This window comes from Miniopterus schreibersii (genome assembly GCF_964146895.1).
Source record: "Miniopterus schreibersii genome assembly, chromosome: 18".
In the NCBI taxonomy this organism is placed as follows: domain Eukaryota; kingdom Metazoa; phylum Chordata; class Mammalia; order Chiroptera; family Miniopteridae; genus Miniopterus; species Miniopterus schreibersii.
Window position 1 is genome coordinate 17,632,389 of NC_138121.1, and position 15,709 is coordinate 17,648,097.

At 42.1% G+C, this 15,709-nt stretch overlaps 1 protein-coding gene across 1 annotated transcript in view; it reads left to right on the forward strand.

Moving 5' to 3' along the window:
* PKD1L3 (polycystin 1 like 3, transient receptor potential channel interacting) overlaps positions 1–15,709 on the forward strand; it is a gene marked incomplete at its 5' end in the record, with an annotated part of 50,031 nt that overhangs the window by 19,283 nt on the left and 15,039 nt on the right. The window contains 9 exons of the mRNA XM_081118747.1: positions 873–1,019; positions 2,215–2,411; positions 3,034–3,233; positions 3,719–3,899; positions 4,545–4,734; positions 4,835–5,069; positions 8,778–8,877; positions 12,133–12,273; positions 12,989–13,174. Coding sequence (XP_080974873.1) covers positions 873–1,019; positions 2,215–2,411; positions 3,034–3,233; positions 3,719–3,899; positions 4,545–4,734; positions 4,835–5,069; positions 8,778–8,877; positions 12,133–12,273; positions 12,989–13,174 — 1,577 coding nt within the window. The remainder of the gene's footprint in view (positions 1–872; positions 1,020–2,214; positions 2,412–3,033; positions 3,234–3,718; positions 3,900–4,544; positions 4,735–4,834; positions 5,070–8,777; positions 8,878–12,132; positions 12,274–12,988; positions 13,175–15,709) is intronic.

Here is a 15,709-nt window from a genome sequence, read left to right on the forward strand (position 1 = left end):
TGGAACCAGGAAGCTTGAAGAGTACATACACATGGGACTATTCATAGGTTACGGAATCTGCATTCTGGTGTTCGGTACATGAACTCCCTTAGACACTGGGAAGGGAAAATGAGATCAGCTCTTGTTTCTTTCTTTAGCTCTTGCCTTGCAATGAAACAGAATCCACTGACAGTGCAAGATTACTTTTTTTTAATTGTGTGTGTTTTTTTAAGTATAATTGACATACAACATATTAGTTTCAGGTGTACAACATAACAATTCAAGACTTGTATGTTTTGCAAAATGATCACCACAATAAGTCTGGTTAACATCTGCCACCATGCATAGTTACAGATTTTATTTTCTTGTGCTGAGAAATTTTAAGATCTACCCTCTTAGCAACTTTTAAATATGCAATACAGTATTATTAACTATAGTCGCCATGCTGTACAGTATGTCCCCATGACTGACTTGTTTTATAACTAAAAGTTTGTACCTTTTGACCCCCTTTACCCATTCCCCCCCAACCCCCTATCTCTGGCAACCACAAATCTGTTCCCTGTATCTCTGAACTTGTTTTTTGGGGAAGTTGTTTTTTGTGTGTTTTTTTAAGATTCCACATATAAGTGAAATCATATGGTCTTTGTCTTTCTGTCTGACTTATTTCACTTAGCATAATAATGCCTTCAAGGTCCATCCATGTTACAAATGGCAGTTTCATTCTTTTTTATGCTTCTGTGTGTGTGTGTGTGTGTGTGTGTATGTGTGTGTACACACCACATGTTAATCCATTTATCCATCAATGGACATTTAGGTTGTTTCCATAAGATTGCTGTTTATTACAACCAAATTGTGCCCACCTCGCTAACATGATTATCTTCATTTTACTATAGGTATGTAAGCCAGGTCATTGTCAGTGATGTGGCAAGTAACAGGAAATGGCATTTCCTATGCAATTGTTGGCTGGCGGTGGACCTTGGAGACTGTGAGCGTGACCGGGTCTTCTTACCAGTCTCAAAGAAAGAGCTCTTTTCCTTTGGGTATTGTTGGAAAATGATGGTGTTTTACAGATCTCTGAAGCTCTATTCATTTTTCTTCATTCTTTATTCTTTCTGTTTTTCAGACTGTATAATTTAGATTGACCTATCTTAAAGTTTGCTGATTCTTTCTCCTGCCTCCACACTCATCTCTGATGAGTAGTTTTGCTGCTGTTTCCACCCAACCCTTCACATTTCTAGAACTAGGCCTTATTACACTACAGCATTTTGGAGCTCCTGTTCCTCAATGAAGTCAGTGTAGCTAGGGCTATTGCAGATCTTGTCATGAACCCCTGGGTCTCTCTGCTCAATTCCTAGTCTTGGGGTTGTCTTTCGCCCACCTCTCTGCCTATAAATGTGTAGCTCTATGGCAGTTTTTTGTTCTGTAGTATCCTTTCATAAATTCCAGCCTCAGCCCTGGCTTCAAGCAGTGAAGATGGCATTACTCTCCCTTTTCCCAGTCTTTGAAACGCTTTTAATTCCAGTTACCCTACAAGAGTCAACCTCCCACCCATGTCCTGCCTTCTTCTAGACCTGGAGCCCAGTAATCCTGCGGCTTCTTCCCCCCTTGTTTTCTCATTCCATTTCTCTTCCTCTGAGATATTTATTTTGTTTTTAAGCCCAGCCAATATTTTGGTTCTTCCTTTTTATATCTTATTTATAGTTGCTCCACATTTGCAGTAGAGAATGTGCTACTCAGCGGAATCACCATGTGCCTTTGTTTTTCTTTTGCTGCCCTAACTTTAGAATAACAGACTTTCTCACTGTTCTCAGTCATTAGTAAATGAAGGAGCTGTGCAAAATATGAATTTACCAAACTATCTTGAGTGGAAGCCTAATGCAGACTTCTGAGAAGTGAAAACATTTGTCAAAACCCTTAAAAGAAATAAATATATTTTGAAGAATAAAATAAAAAATGAATTTTTAGATGAAGCAAAAACAAAAAACAACTCTTAAAAAGCTAAAACAACAGTTTTTAAAATCTCACATAACGTAAATTAACTTTATCCTCAAGCACTTTTTATCCTAAAACAACAAAAGAATCATAGTATCACTCACGTGAAAGCATCTTCACAGAGGTGTGGGGTAGTGGCGGAGTTGTTGCTATGTAGCTGGTTGCCAGGGAAACCACATCTTGGTCCAGGGCACTTTCAGAACCAAACCTCATGTCTCTCCTGTTCTCATTTATCTTTTTTAGACACCTGTTCTCCTCCATGGTTGTGGAAAAGTTCACCCAGGATTATCTGTGGCTCTCAATTGCTACTCGCCATCCCTGGAACCAGTTTACGAGAGCCCAGCGGCTCTCGAGCTGCATGACCCTTCTGCTCTGCAACATGGTCATCAACCTGATGTTCTGGAAGATAAACAGCCCCACCACCCAGAGAGACGAGCAAGGTCTGGATGAGCCCTGTTGGGTTTGCTCATGGCATGTAATCCTTTTACTCTGCCCCACTCTCCTTCCTCTCAGGTTAGAAGCAGAATCAGCGGAATCACCATGTGCCTTTGTTTTTCTTTTGCTGCCCTAACTTTAGAATAACAGACTTTCTCACTGTTCTCAGTCATTAGTAAATGAAGCAGCTGTAGGAACCCATCAGGATCTCCACTGCCATGATCTTTCTTTACAGCAGTTTAAAAAAAAAAAAAAAAAATATATATATATATATATATATATATATATATATATGTTTTTATTGATTTCATAGAGAGGAAGGGAGAGGGAGAGAGAGAGAGAAACATCAATGATGAGAGAGAGTCATTGATCGACTGCCTCCTGCATGCCCCTGCTGGAGATTGAGCCCACAACCCGGGCACGTGCCCTGACCCGGAATGGAATTGTGACCTCCTGGATCCTAGGTTGACCCTCGACCACTAAGCCACTCCGTCGGGGCTGCCACGATATTTTCTATCCTTAGATAATCATAGTTAAATTGCTAAGTAAGTACTTAAACCCGGGAGAGGAATGACTGTCAGATGGTGTCAGTGTGAGCAGGAAGGTTGATCAAGGCTTTTCTCTCAGTGGGCCCATTTGCTGTGACCTGGTCCGAACTGCTCATCAGCATCCAGACTGCCGCCATCCTCCTCCCGGTCAGCCTCGCTGTTGGGCGGCTCTTCCCGCTGACTCAGCCCCCCGAGCCTCCGCCCCTCCTTCCACCCCGCCAGGCCCCCTGCCTCTCAGACGCTTCTTCCGAGCCTCTCTCTGCCTCAGAGGTAGTTGAGGTAAGCCTGGTGTGAAATTTTACAGGTAAACTCTCTGCTTCCGTTCCCCGTGTGGTAGAAAAAAAGTGAAAAGGATCACCTAGAGGGCTCTCGGGTCTTACTACCTTCCTAGTGTTTCCCTAATTCCTGCCCCCTGAGTTGTGATCGCCTTGCCTCCAGTCTTTCTCCTGATTATAAGATATGCTGAGGATTCGATGTGAGTGCAGAGTGTGCCGCTCTGGAGTTGGTTTAGCTTCTGATGTTTGATCAAACCATCCCTTCTTCTTTCATTCTATATTCTCTCATGAAACTAGTTTTGAAGCTACTGGGAAGTGACTTCTTTTTAAAAAGAAATGAAGGTTGAGGTTCTAAATGAAAAATTGAGGTTCTTTACACTAAGAATATGCTTCTCTGAGTAAAGACGGCTGTATTGCCACCTATTCTTACTACCATTCCCAGGTTAATGTAAAGTGGACTGACTTTTCTTACCTTGGTTCTACATTCAGGAACTGAAGGAAACTGTGGGGTTTCTGCTCAGGAGAAAAACGTGCCTCCTCTCAGAGCATGAACAATCTTCGTGGAGTTCCTACAACGTGAACCAGCTGGTGACGCTTTTATCTAGCCTCATTCGTTCACACTTAGGGGATCCAGGCTCTCATCAACAGGCAGGACCCTGCTGGGCAAATGGTACGTTCAGCAGGTTTTCGTAACTAATCTTTCTCCTGCCTCCAGCTCCCTTGCACGTATTTTTCTTATTCATCCTTACCTGTCAGCATCACCAACAAGCACAGTGCAACCTTCTGCATATTTTAATTTCCTTAAGCTTTTAATAGACAGCTGATACTTTGATCCCTCTGATGGCTTTTGAGACAACATATCCGGTGATACAAAGTAAAGGATTAAGAGAAAACCCACAAAAGTGTTCTCTGTGTGAGATGCCCATATGTCATCTTCTTTGTTAGACTATTGAAACTTGTCATTCTTTTTCTTCTGTGAGTGGTGAGACTGCAAGCTATGGATTCTCGAGTGTAGTCTGGGCCTCCTGGGCACTTACCTAGTAGAGGTCACATGTACTGCAGTTCTGGTGGAAAAGCTCAATCAGTCAGGTTCTAAAAGCCTCTAGATCAAAGCATAAAATTACACAAGTTGTTAGAAATCTACCAGCTTGCTCAGAGGACACAGTAATATTGTGGGTATTGGGTCCAGTCTCCATTGACTGGGATGTTTATTTAACCTCATCATCGATTAATGAATTGCTTTTCTCTACCGGTTATTGCTGGTTATTGAACTCCTCCACTTACTAATAAGAGTCAACCTGGAATATATTTCCAGTGGCTCCTGAAAACCACCATTTCTGCTGCTACTTGCTCAGAGTTCTGCGGAGGCTGCGATCTCACTTAAGCACGTTGGATCCCACCCAGGTGGACCAGCCTTGCGACTTCCTCGATGCAGCCAGCCAACTGCAGAAACTCCAGGGACTCTTGGAAACACATACTCTTCCCGCACAGCAAGGGCCATCCAGGTAATGCACTGCACCTGGCTTTCCTTAGCCCCTGCAACCTTCCCACACCTCTCTCTCAGCTTTTGGTTATGAGATTATTACTTTGACTTCTCTTCTTAAGGGAGGCAACCAGTTTCCCCATTCTGAGCCCAGAAGAAGGAAGGAAGTCCACCGCTAATGGTCTCTCCAGGTGGTTGACTCATATCTGCTGGCTCCTTCTGGGTGTCACTAGCCTGGCTGCAGCCTTTTTTACAGCACTTTATAGTCTGGAACTGAGCAAAGACCAAGCCACCAGCTGGGTCATTTCAATGATTTTATCGGTGCTTCAGAATGTCTTCATCATCCAGCCAGTGAAGGTATGCGAGAAACCAGCCACTCCACATGGGAGGAGGAGTTGCAGTTAGAGGGAGCTTGGGAAACAGGTCCGTGGCTATTGAGCTAAGGGTACCTGAAGGCCTGACAATTTGACTGAAAACAGAAGGCCATCCTCCACAAAAAGAGAAATGGGAATTGTGAAATTTGTAAGGAATGTGTGTGAAGTAGTCCCAGAAAAACTACCAAGAACTGATAGACTAGTAGAAGTATAGCAGAAAAGACTGGGGAGTTAAGGGAGATGAGTAAAAAAATCAATTGAAAGCAAACTCCTTTAGGGGAAAAGCAACGTAACACTTTTTAAAAATGTCTAGTTAAAGAAAATGTCAAACCCACACAAAAGTATGTAGAGAATAATATAGTGAATGCTAAAGTTGAATTACCAAGCTTCAGCAGCTACCAGTTTACAGCCAGTCTTGTTTCCTCTATTTTGGGGGGGGGGAACCACCAGACCTCACATTTTATCTGTAAATATTTGTCTTTATATTTCTGAAAAATAAGGACTCTTTTTTTAAAACATAAATATAAAACCATTATCACACCGAAATAAATTAGCAATAATTTAATATCTGCACAACAATATGAATGTACTTAACACTACTAACCTACACACTTTGAAGAGGTTAGGATGGCAAGTTTTTTGTTACATGTATTTTACCACAATTTTTAAAGAACACAGTGTCATATTTTTCCAGTTGTCTCATAAATGTTTATTTTACTGTTTTGTTCAAATCAAGATCCAAATCTTGCTGTTAGTTGCTGTGTCTCCTAAGTGTCTCCTTTTAATACTTAATCTACAGGTTCCCCCTCCCTTTCTCTCTCTCCCTCTCTCCTTGCTATTTTTCTCACATTGAAACCAAGTTGTTTGTCCTGTAGAGTTTCCAGGATTTGGGATCTCGGTGGCAGGATTGACTCCGCATTAAGATGGCCTGAGCTTCCCAAGCAGACCTGGGAGCTTTAAAACTCTTGATGCCTAGGCCTCACTCCAGACCAATTAAGTCGTAATTTCTAGAGCTGCGCTTCAAGGCCCAATAGGGTTACAGCTTCCCAGGTGACTCTAATGTACAGCCGTGTTTGAGACCCACTGATCCTAGAAGACGGGCAGAGTTCAAGGAGTAGGTAGATGTTAATTTTTAAAAAACTGCAAGTGGAGACAGGCCAAAAACTAACAGGAACTCTGAAAGGGATTCAATTACAGCAGATCCTCCAACAGCGTTGTTTCGGTCAATGTCCTTTTGTCATAACGTTGATGAGGGGGAAAATTGATTCATATCTGGGCTGTTGTCTGTAGGAGTTTGCACGATCTCCCCACGTCTGTATGGGGTTTTTCCAGGAACTCCAGTTTCCCTCACATCCCAAAGATGTGCACATGAGGTGAATTGTTGTGTCTGTACTGTCCCGGTCTGAGTGTGGTGTGGGTATGGGTGCACCCTGCGGTGGAAGGGCCTTCTGGCTGGCTGGGCCCCACCTGCCAGGTGAGGCCTCGGCCATCTGACCCTGAACTGGGTTAAGCAGGTTGGAAAATAATTATCTTACTTGTTTTAATTAATCTTTCTTGAATGTATGTAAAGCTCACATTTATTTCAATGTTTAATTTTAGAAGTACTTTGGATCTTTATTTAGAAGTTTGGTGGTGTTTTTGTGGCCAGAAATGTTTTGTGCCATAGGAACTTAACTCGTTTCTGTCAATTAGCCTGTGGTGAAATTGGTTTTGTTATGTCTGCCTTGCTTAAAGTTAGTTTCCAAGAACCTAACGACGATGTTAAGTGAGGACTTACTATACATGCCTGACACACAGACAAGGCTTTCAGGAAATGAGAAATGTGATTTAGAAATTCTAAAGTTCAGAAGTTGAATTGAAGATGTCACTATTGAGACCCAAATTAATGACCAGGAAGACCAAATAAACCAAAAGAACACAAACGCATAAACCATATGTAAAACGTATTGAAATCATAAAGAAATAGAGACATAGGCAGTGGATCCAGGGTAACTAGCATGCAGTCAATAGTAGTGGTAAAAATTAAACAGTTGAAAATTTTTTCACTGTTGCCAACCAATACTGAATTTACCTATGGAAAGACTTTAGCTAGTTTCAGGCATAATTCCTTTAAAAAGACACGCACTGAAATGGAGGGTAGCAGTTCTGGGATGGGACCCAAGACCCTGCATTCCTGATGGGTTCCCAGGCGATGCTGAGGCTGCTGGTCCATGGCTCACACTTTGAGTAGCATCGTTCTGGATGACAAATCTAGTTTCTTTGAAAAGTCAATATCATGAAAAGTATTAATGAGAGAACTATTCTAGATCTTTTGAGTAAATGAGACATTTTTAATATGGCTAAGCTATTATACTAGGAAATTATTGATAATTTCCTGAGGTGTGATGATGGTGTAAGAATGGCCTGGTTTTTAGGTGATAGCTAGAATACAGGCAGTCCTGGCTGTGCGCTGTTTCAATATGCGTGAATTTCAGTTACCACGGTTTAGTTAAATAACAGTTCCCAGCAATACAGTTCAAACTTCAGTGGCGATGGTATGTTAACTGAGTGACTGCATAAAGTGCAGACTGCTTGCCAGTAGCTCTTTAGTAGGGAATTGGGTGGGACCCATGGTTGATGTACTTTCTACTACTTCCCCCAGTCTAGTCCACTCGGGGGCAACTTTAAGCCTGCAGAGCAGACACACCCAGAATTGGTGCCTCAAACCCATTCAACTCCAGAATAGAAGCAGAAAGGACCTCCAACCCTCCTCTGGACCTCAGCCTGGCTCACCTTGCCTGCCCCTGGGAACAACTCACCTGCAGGCAGGCCAGCCCAGGGAGATGGAGGGAATCACCTGCCCAGAGCCTTCCCAGCGACTGGTGGTGGTGGTGGTGGTAGTGGTGGTGGTGGTGGTGGTGGTAGTGGTGGTGGTGGTGGTGGTGGGTGGGGGTGTGTGTGTGTGTGTGTGTGTGTGCGTGCGCGCGCGCGCGCAGTGTTTTGACCTTGGTCTTCATTTTCCTGAGGCTGGAGCACTCCCCCTCCATGGGAACTTAAGGCTGTGCGCAATTCTAAGATCCTGCGACTTCTTTAGCAAAACTGGGACTTAATCCTTGGAACTTCTATTTTTTTAAATATATCTTTATTGATTTCAGAGAGAGGAAAGGAGAGGGAGAGAGAGAGATAGAAACATCAATGATGAGATAGTCATTGATCAGCCACCTCCTGCATGCCCCCGACTGGAGATTGAGCCCGCAACCTGGGCATGTGCCCTGACCAGGAATCGAACCCCGATCACCTGGATCCTAGGTCAACACTCAACCACTGAGCCACACCCGGCCGGGCTCTTTGGAGCTTTTAAAACTGTGGCTTCTCCAGTCCAGCTCATCACAGGCCTTCTGAAGACAGGTGTGTCTGAACGGCTTGTGCAGATTATCACAAATCAGTGGTCTAAGCTTTCCTAGCCAGTCAGGTGAAGGACTACAGGCAGAAATAGACATATTAGCTTTATTCGGACACTTGGGACACTTCAGGTCCCATGATTATGCAAAAATAATATGGAATAATTTAATTCTCAGTTTTCTATAGATGTGTCCAAATAGTTTAATTGAAATTTATTGATAATACTCACCTTCACCTTTACACTACGATGGCACCTTCTTGGACCCTATAATGCCTGCTCATTCGTTTCCCCTGTGGTTTTCCTGTCTAGGTGATCTTCCTCTCATTGTTCTTGTCGCTGATTCTGAACAGGATGCCCTGCCTTAACAGAGAGAAGGTACAGCACACAAAGAGGATCTTGGCACTCTCGGGTAATTCAAGTAGTTCTAACTACTAATACCTAATGTGGCGACGAGCAGGTTATATCAGAACAGTGGAATTCTAGCCATCTCACTGACCCAGACAAGTTTTTCCTTTGGAGGATCTTGTCCAATCAGCTAATTGCTCCTCCTGCTCTGCCCAGGGCCATGATGAATTCCTCCCTAGATTGTCACCCTCTTCCTCAGGGCTTCACTCTCACCTATACTGTAGGCTCCTCAAAATCTCCCTCACTCCCGAGCCCCACAGGCTATTTCCAGCTGCTCTCCATCGGCCCTGACTGCCTGCACGTGTTTCAAATTAAACACCCCCAAACAAATATTTGCCTGCTCCACAAATCCACTTTGCACTATATTTTCTCATCTCAGTTAAGAGCATTACCATTCTCTAAAAATGTCTGAGTGATCCTGAATTCCTCTCTCAGTCCTCACATTCAGTCACCAGGCCTTAGGGAGTCCTATAACTGACACGAGCTACTCATGTCACATGGATGAACATCAAACACAATGGGGGCAGGAAAGCAACATGCAGGAAAAATGACACATTATTTTAATCATGCAGAACAATGCATGTCTTGTTTAGAGGGTTTTCTGTCATGAAGAAATGCATGGGAATGATAACCTCCAAAATTCAGGAGAGGACTTGCCTGTCTGCAGGAAGGAAGCGATGCCACCACAGAGATGCACAATAAACTTTATGCTGGCAGTCACTGATTCCTTAGGGTGAGCAGTGGACATGCTGCTAAGGAGCAGGCACCCCCATTCCTTATGGAATTTAAGAAATGAGTGAGCTAACTACAGACTGCCTTTACAGTCCTCAGTTCATCTCTCCATGCTCCTGAACTGCTGCTCCGTCTGAAATGACTCACTCTTTTCTTGCCCTCGCCCATCTGAACAGCTCCAGCTAATACTGCAGAACAGGTATCGAATGTCACTTCCCCTGACTCCCACCCGGAGATGTTTTATCATTCTTCAGTGATCCTCCCGGCATGTGGCACATACTTGCTGCCAAGTTCCATGTCATATTCTAATTCATTCGCCCTCCCCCACTCACCCTCTCCCCCTCCTCTCCCTGGATCCTAAAATACTCCAAATTTAAAAAACACCAAAGGCATGACACCACAGTTTTTGTTGGTGGCAAGGGCTGATTAGCCACTAACCCATGAGATGTCTTATTTAAGGGAAAAAAGTGAGCGATTTCAGGTGAGATGGTCCTGAAGTAAAAACCAGATGCCATTTGCAGCTCATACACAGAAATCCCCAGGATTGAGGGCCTGGGGCGAGAAGAGAGGTAGGTTTGTGGAAGGGCTACTGGTTTCTCTGGGCTTTGTGGTTAAGAACTAGTTCTAGGTTGCAATATACATGGTGACTGGAAATGATTTGACTTAGTATGTATGATCAGTAATAACATGGACTGTGCAATATCAAGCATGTTATTGTGATATGGATATTCTGCAATAAAGTTAAATGTGTGTCCGAGAACCAGTTATATATTATGCAATATATATATTAATGTACATGCTTATATGTGTGGGGTAAATAATTAATGTACAATTATACATAATGTGTATTATGTACTATATATCACTCATGTATAATATGTGTGGCATGTAGTTTAATGGGTGAATTTGTAAAATATTTCAATATTGACATAATACAAAAAGTTAATTTCACTTCACTCATATAGGTGCTTCAAGGAGTTTAAGCAGAATTTCAGCTTTGGGCGCTGATGTTGGAGCTTGAGCTTCCTCCTGAAGTCTTTGGGGGATTTGTTCCCTGTTGCTGGTCTACAAGACCAGGGTCGTAAATATACTACAAAGACTTCATTTTAAGAGGTTGTTTTCTATAATACTTGCAAGAGGCATTAATACAAAGGAGTGATAGATATATTAGACCATGAGATTGTTGATAGAACTATGAGGAATTCTTCAATTAAAATAATTGTTGGGGGTGAAACTAGATTAGTAAGACTTGCTAATGGCATCTTGCTGCTATCAGTGGAAGAATTGTTTGTAGGCCATGAGCTATAGTTTGGCTATGAATTCATTCATAATTTGAGTTTGCCAGGTGTAGCAGTACTGAGGCTGTAAGGCCATGTGTGACTAGCAGGGCAGTGGCTCCTGTATCGCTTCGCGGTGTTTGAATGAGGATGGCTACAACTACTAGTGCCATGTGGCTGATGGAAGAGTATGCGACGAGTGATTTATGTCTGTCTGGCGTAGACAGACAGAACTGGTTATAATTATGTCTCATAAGGACAGTATTAGGAAGGGTATGCTGTGAAGTTCGTTAGGAGGGTTAGCATTACTGTGACTTGTAGCATACCATAGCCGCCTAGCATAAGTAATACAGCTGCGAGACCTATAGAGCAGAAATGGGCATGTCTCTGTGTGCTGTTGGTCATGAATGGAGGCCATACAGAGGCATTGTCACTGTAAGTGCTGTGACTATGCATGCTGGTCATGGAACATTAGATCAAGAAGTAGGCAGAGGTTGAATTCAGTATTGGATTAGTAGGAATTTAAAGAGCTTATAAGGTTTTGAGTATAGATTAGTGCAATGAGGAGAGGAAGTGACCCCACTAGTGGGTAAAACAGGAAGTCAAGTCCTGCCTTTACTTCTGTTTGACTTCTTCAGCCAGTGATAATGAGAGCTGGCACTATTATTGTTTCAAATAGAATATAAAATGGCGTTAGTTCTTTAGGAGTAACTTAAGATTGGTAACATTGGAGTGTCCTGAAATTGTCGGAAATGCAGAATATTAGGCTTCACCCTAGAATCTGCATTTAACAAAACTGCCAGGTGATTCCTGTACACTTTAAAATTTGAGAAACACCCTTAGAACATGCTCCCAACATGTGCTCCACTGACTAGAACTGTTGGTTTCTAGTCCAAGATAAGTACAGGAATGGAAAAGAAGCAGCTTAGAAACTTGTGTAGCAACTGAGCAGACTTAACTTTAGGCCTGAAACTAATTTTATAGGCTGGTTATTTTATAGGCCTCTGTTCTATTTCACTTTTCTACTAATTCATTTTTATTGTACTTTACAAAAGTCTCGGTTCCTGATGGCTCAGGACTGTTTTTAAGAAGTCCTTCGTGACAGCTGGAGAATCTCTGCTCAGTGATCTTTTTTCTTTGTTTCTTCAACATTTAGCAGGAGGTACTCATAGTAGATTCTCAAAAAATGTTGATGAATAACTGCTTAATGAAATATACCAATTTTTGGCCTATATTTGAATTTTTGACAGCAAAATGTTCTGCATCATTGCCTGGTTCAAGAGATAAGAAGAACCCCATCTATGTAGCACCATCTATGAACAGTTCAGTTAAGCTCCCAGAAACAGCCTTGAAAGAGAAGCAACTCTTCAAACTGACAGGAGAGATTTTGGGTATGGAGAGGAAACGGTGGCATGTTGGTGCTGTGGCACAGTGCCCAGTGAGAACAGGGGGGATGGTTGGGAGCAGGAGATAAAATGGGAAATACGGAGGGGTAAAGGCATTTTAAGGCATTCATCTCGAAAATTTTTGGTTTCCAGTAAACAAGGTGGTGTAAGTAGGAAGACTCCTGGAGTCTTGAGTTCTAATGGTGAGCTTGAGGAAGTCATTTCTCTACCTGTGGATGTAATAGCAAAACTTGATCTACATACTCACAGGGTGGAGGGAAAACGCATAGGCTTTGAAAAACGGCTGTCCTGTAAGTGCACAGTAACTTCAGCACAGCTAGTGTTGGGACTATTGGATTCCCTGACCCAAAGGCAGATTGTTTTACCAGGCCTTCCCTTCTTGTGAGCACAGATGGAGGGGAAGGAGGGAGGAGAGTTTTGGGGGTGGGGAGAGATATTAAGTTCTAAGAACTAAAATACAAAAATTGTGTGTGGAATTTTATGTATCTTAAGTAAAATTTCTAATGGCAGAGTAATTCTGGGAAGGAATATATAGATATATATTATCAGTAACAGCCAAATGCTTGGGCTTATGTTTACAATTGCCAATTTTTGCCTGTTTTTGGCCTGTAGAGTCTATTGTAGACTTAGGAAAAATGAAAAGGGTTGTAGAGACTTTCTAAGCTAAAGTCTCAATCATGATTTTTCTGTTCCACAATAGTACAAATCCTCTTCCTTGTCCTACTGATGACTGCAGTCATCTCTGCACAGAACTCCAGTAGATTTCACCTCCATCAAGCTCTACGGAAGAGCTTTTCTCAAGGCTTCTCAGAGATCAAACTTCTCAAGCATTTCTACCCCTGGGCCAGTCGCACCCTCCTTCCTAACCTGTACGGGGATTACAGAGGTAAGAACACAGTCCTGGGCCCAGCCACGCAAAGGTGGGGTGCAGTTAGTTTCCCAAACACCCCATCATGACATGTTAGAACACTGGAGAAAGGCCTGCTGGATTTCCCGCATGGCTGCACCCCAGGGGGCACCCCAAGTATTCCACTCCCTGGGCCTAATCTAAGCAGGTTCAGGTTCACGTCTCTCTAGTCAAGGATGATCGGGCCCATGGAGCTGATTCTGGCTGGTGAATCTCACAAGAGGCTGGTAAATAAGAGTACAAACTTATTCACTTACACATGAAAACTAACAGGAGTGATCCCTGGGACTGGCTGCCTCCTTGTGAAGGAGGGAACCACATGTAGCTGAGAAGGTTGTTCAGTGAGCGCAGAACCAGGAAAACAGTGCAACCAGAAAGATCTGTTTGATACATTGCCTCATGTGCAATCTTTCCAAGTCTACAACATGTCTGTGTAACTTCCCTTGTGTGGTTATCCAGTTCAGAACACCTAGTATGCTGGGTATAATATGGTCTTTATCTTCAGAGAACCTCACCATCAAGAGGAGTTGGTATGCTTTGCCCTGGACAGTGTTGGAGAAATGCTAAAAAATTGCTTTCCTAAGGAACGCTTCTTGTTCAATATTTTTCATCAGTTACAAACACTTTGTCATATTACTACTTTATATCTTGTTCAGTAAGCTGTATTCTGGAAATTGTTGCATTCATTTACCTTAGGATTGGTGGCTTCCTATTAGAATTTGGAGCATCTCCTAGGTTCCTGAAAAAATTTAAAAGACATGCTCATCCCAGCAAACACTTATAGTCTTTTCTTAAAACTGTACTAGGCACATTTAGGAGAGTTTTTACAGATGGCAACTTCTATTCATTGCATGTTAATTCTTTCTAGTTCAGTTTTAGGTGGCGACAGTTCTAGGTTCAGGGCACATTCTATCTGTAGTCAGTAACCCTGTGCTGAATAAAATATTAACTAAAAAGTAAACTGAACCATGGGTGACTAAGGCTAATGCCATCATGATAAGCGTGGCTCTCTTCTTCACTGCTTGGTTCTGCAGTACAGGGTCATGGTCCAAAAGCACATCCTTGCTCTCCACATACTAGCAGTGTGTTCTTGGGTAAATTACTCAACCTTCTATGCCTAAGTTTTCCCTCTCTACAACGGGGAAAATCTTAGGATCTACCCTGTAAGATTGATATGAAGATGAAAAGCTTGTCCTTGGTGTGACTCAGTGGTTATAGCATCAGCCCGCACACCAAGGGGCCTCGGGTTTGATTCCCGGTCAAGGACTGGGCTGCAGGTTCGATCCCAGGCCCTGGTCTGGGCATGTGCGGGAGGCAACCAATTGATGTCTGTCTCTCACATCGATGTTTTTCTTTCTCTGTCTCTCCCCCACTCCTCTCCTACTCTAAGAAATCAATGGAAAAAATATCCTCAGGTGAGCATTTAAAAAAAGCTTAGTATATCTAAGTGTTTAGAACAGTGTATTAGCACATAGTATTCACTGGATAAGTGCTAGTTATTATTATTAATTGGCATAATTGAAGCTCTCGCTAATCTAGAACCAAAATACAGGACAGCCTATTTACATGAGTTACCTGAACATACTAAGTAAGAGCAATAGCAGTCTGTAGACGTAGATAAAGAGAGAGAACTAGGTAGACATGGGTGAAGCACAGTAAAAATGGCAGTAACATTGGTTATCTCTTCAACTCCTAAAACTATTTACTTTCAGAATTGCTGTAATTCAGTCCTTAATCCAGTTGTTTTCAAGAACATTGAAGCCCAAGCCCTTCACAGCAGATAACCCATATCCTATAAACACAAACCTTTCCTAAATAGTACAGTCCAGTGTTTAATCACATATAGGGAAGGATCTTTCTCTTTGTAGGATTTAATTAAAATTTTTCTTGCTGTAATTTAAGCTTGCTTTTCTCTCTTTCTTCTGAGATAGAAAACTGGTCAAAAATTTACCATAATTGTATATATTTTTCATTTAGGAAATACAAAATGAGACCATATTTGAAGGCTCTCACCTCTTCCCTTTGTCTTCTGCAGAACTCTCAGTCCTTTAACTCTCCAGCTGTTCCCGGTAAACCTGTCCCTGCAAAATTCTCTAACATCATCTTTTTCTTTCATGTTAAAATACTTAATAATTAAAACATGAACATGGAGAAAATTCAGTGTACAACAGTGTATATCATGCCACTCTCCTTTGTTCCATAATCCCCCTTTCCTGTTTCCAAGAGGCAACTACTTTCCCAGTTTATTATATATTCTTTCAGAGGTGATCTAGGCATTTGCAAATAGATTTGATGATAAATGGTAACATACTATAAACATTGTCATGTGTTTTGCTTTTTTCCCTTAATAGTTTACCTGGAAATTGTTCCATTGATATGTATAGTATCCCATTGCACAGATGTACCATAATTTATATAACCAGCTCCCTATTGATAGACATTTAGTTTCCAACCTTTTATTGTTAGCATTACCATTAATGTCATTTTACATATGTAATTTTACACGTCCAAATA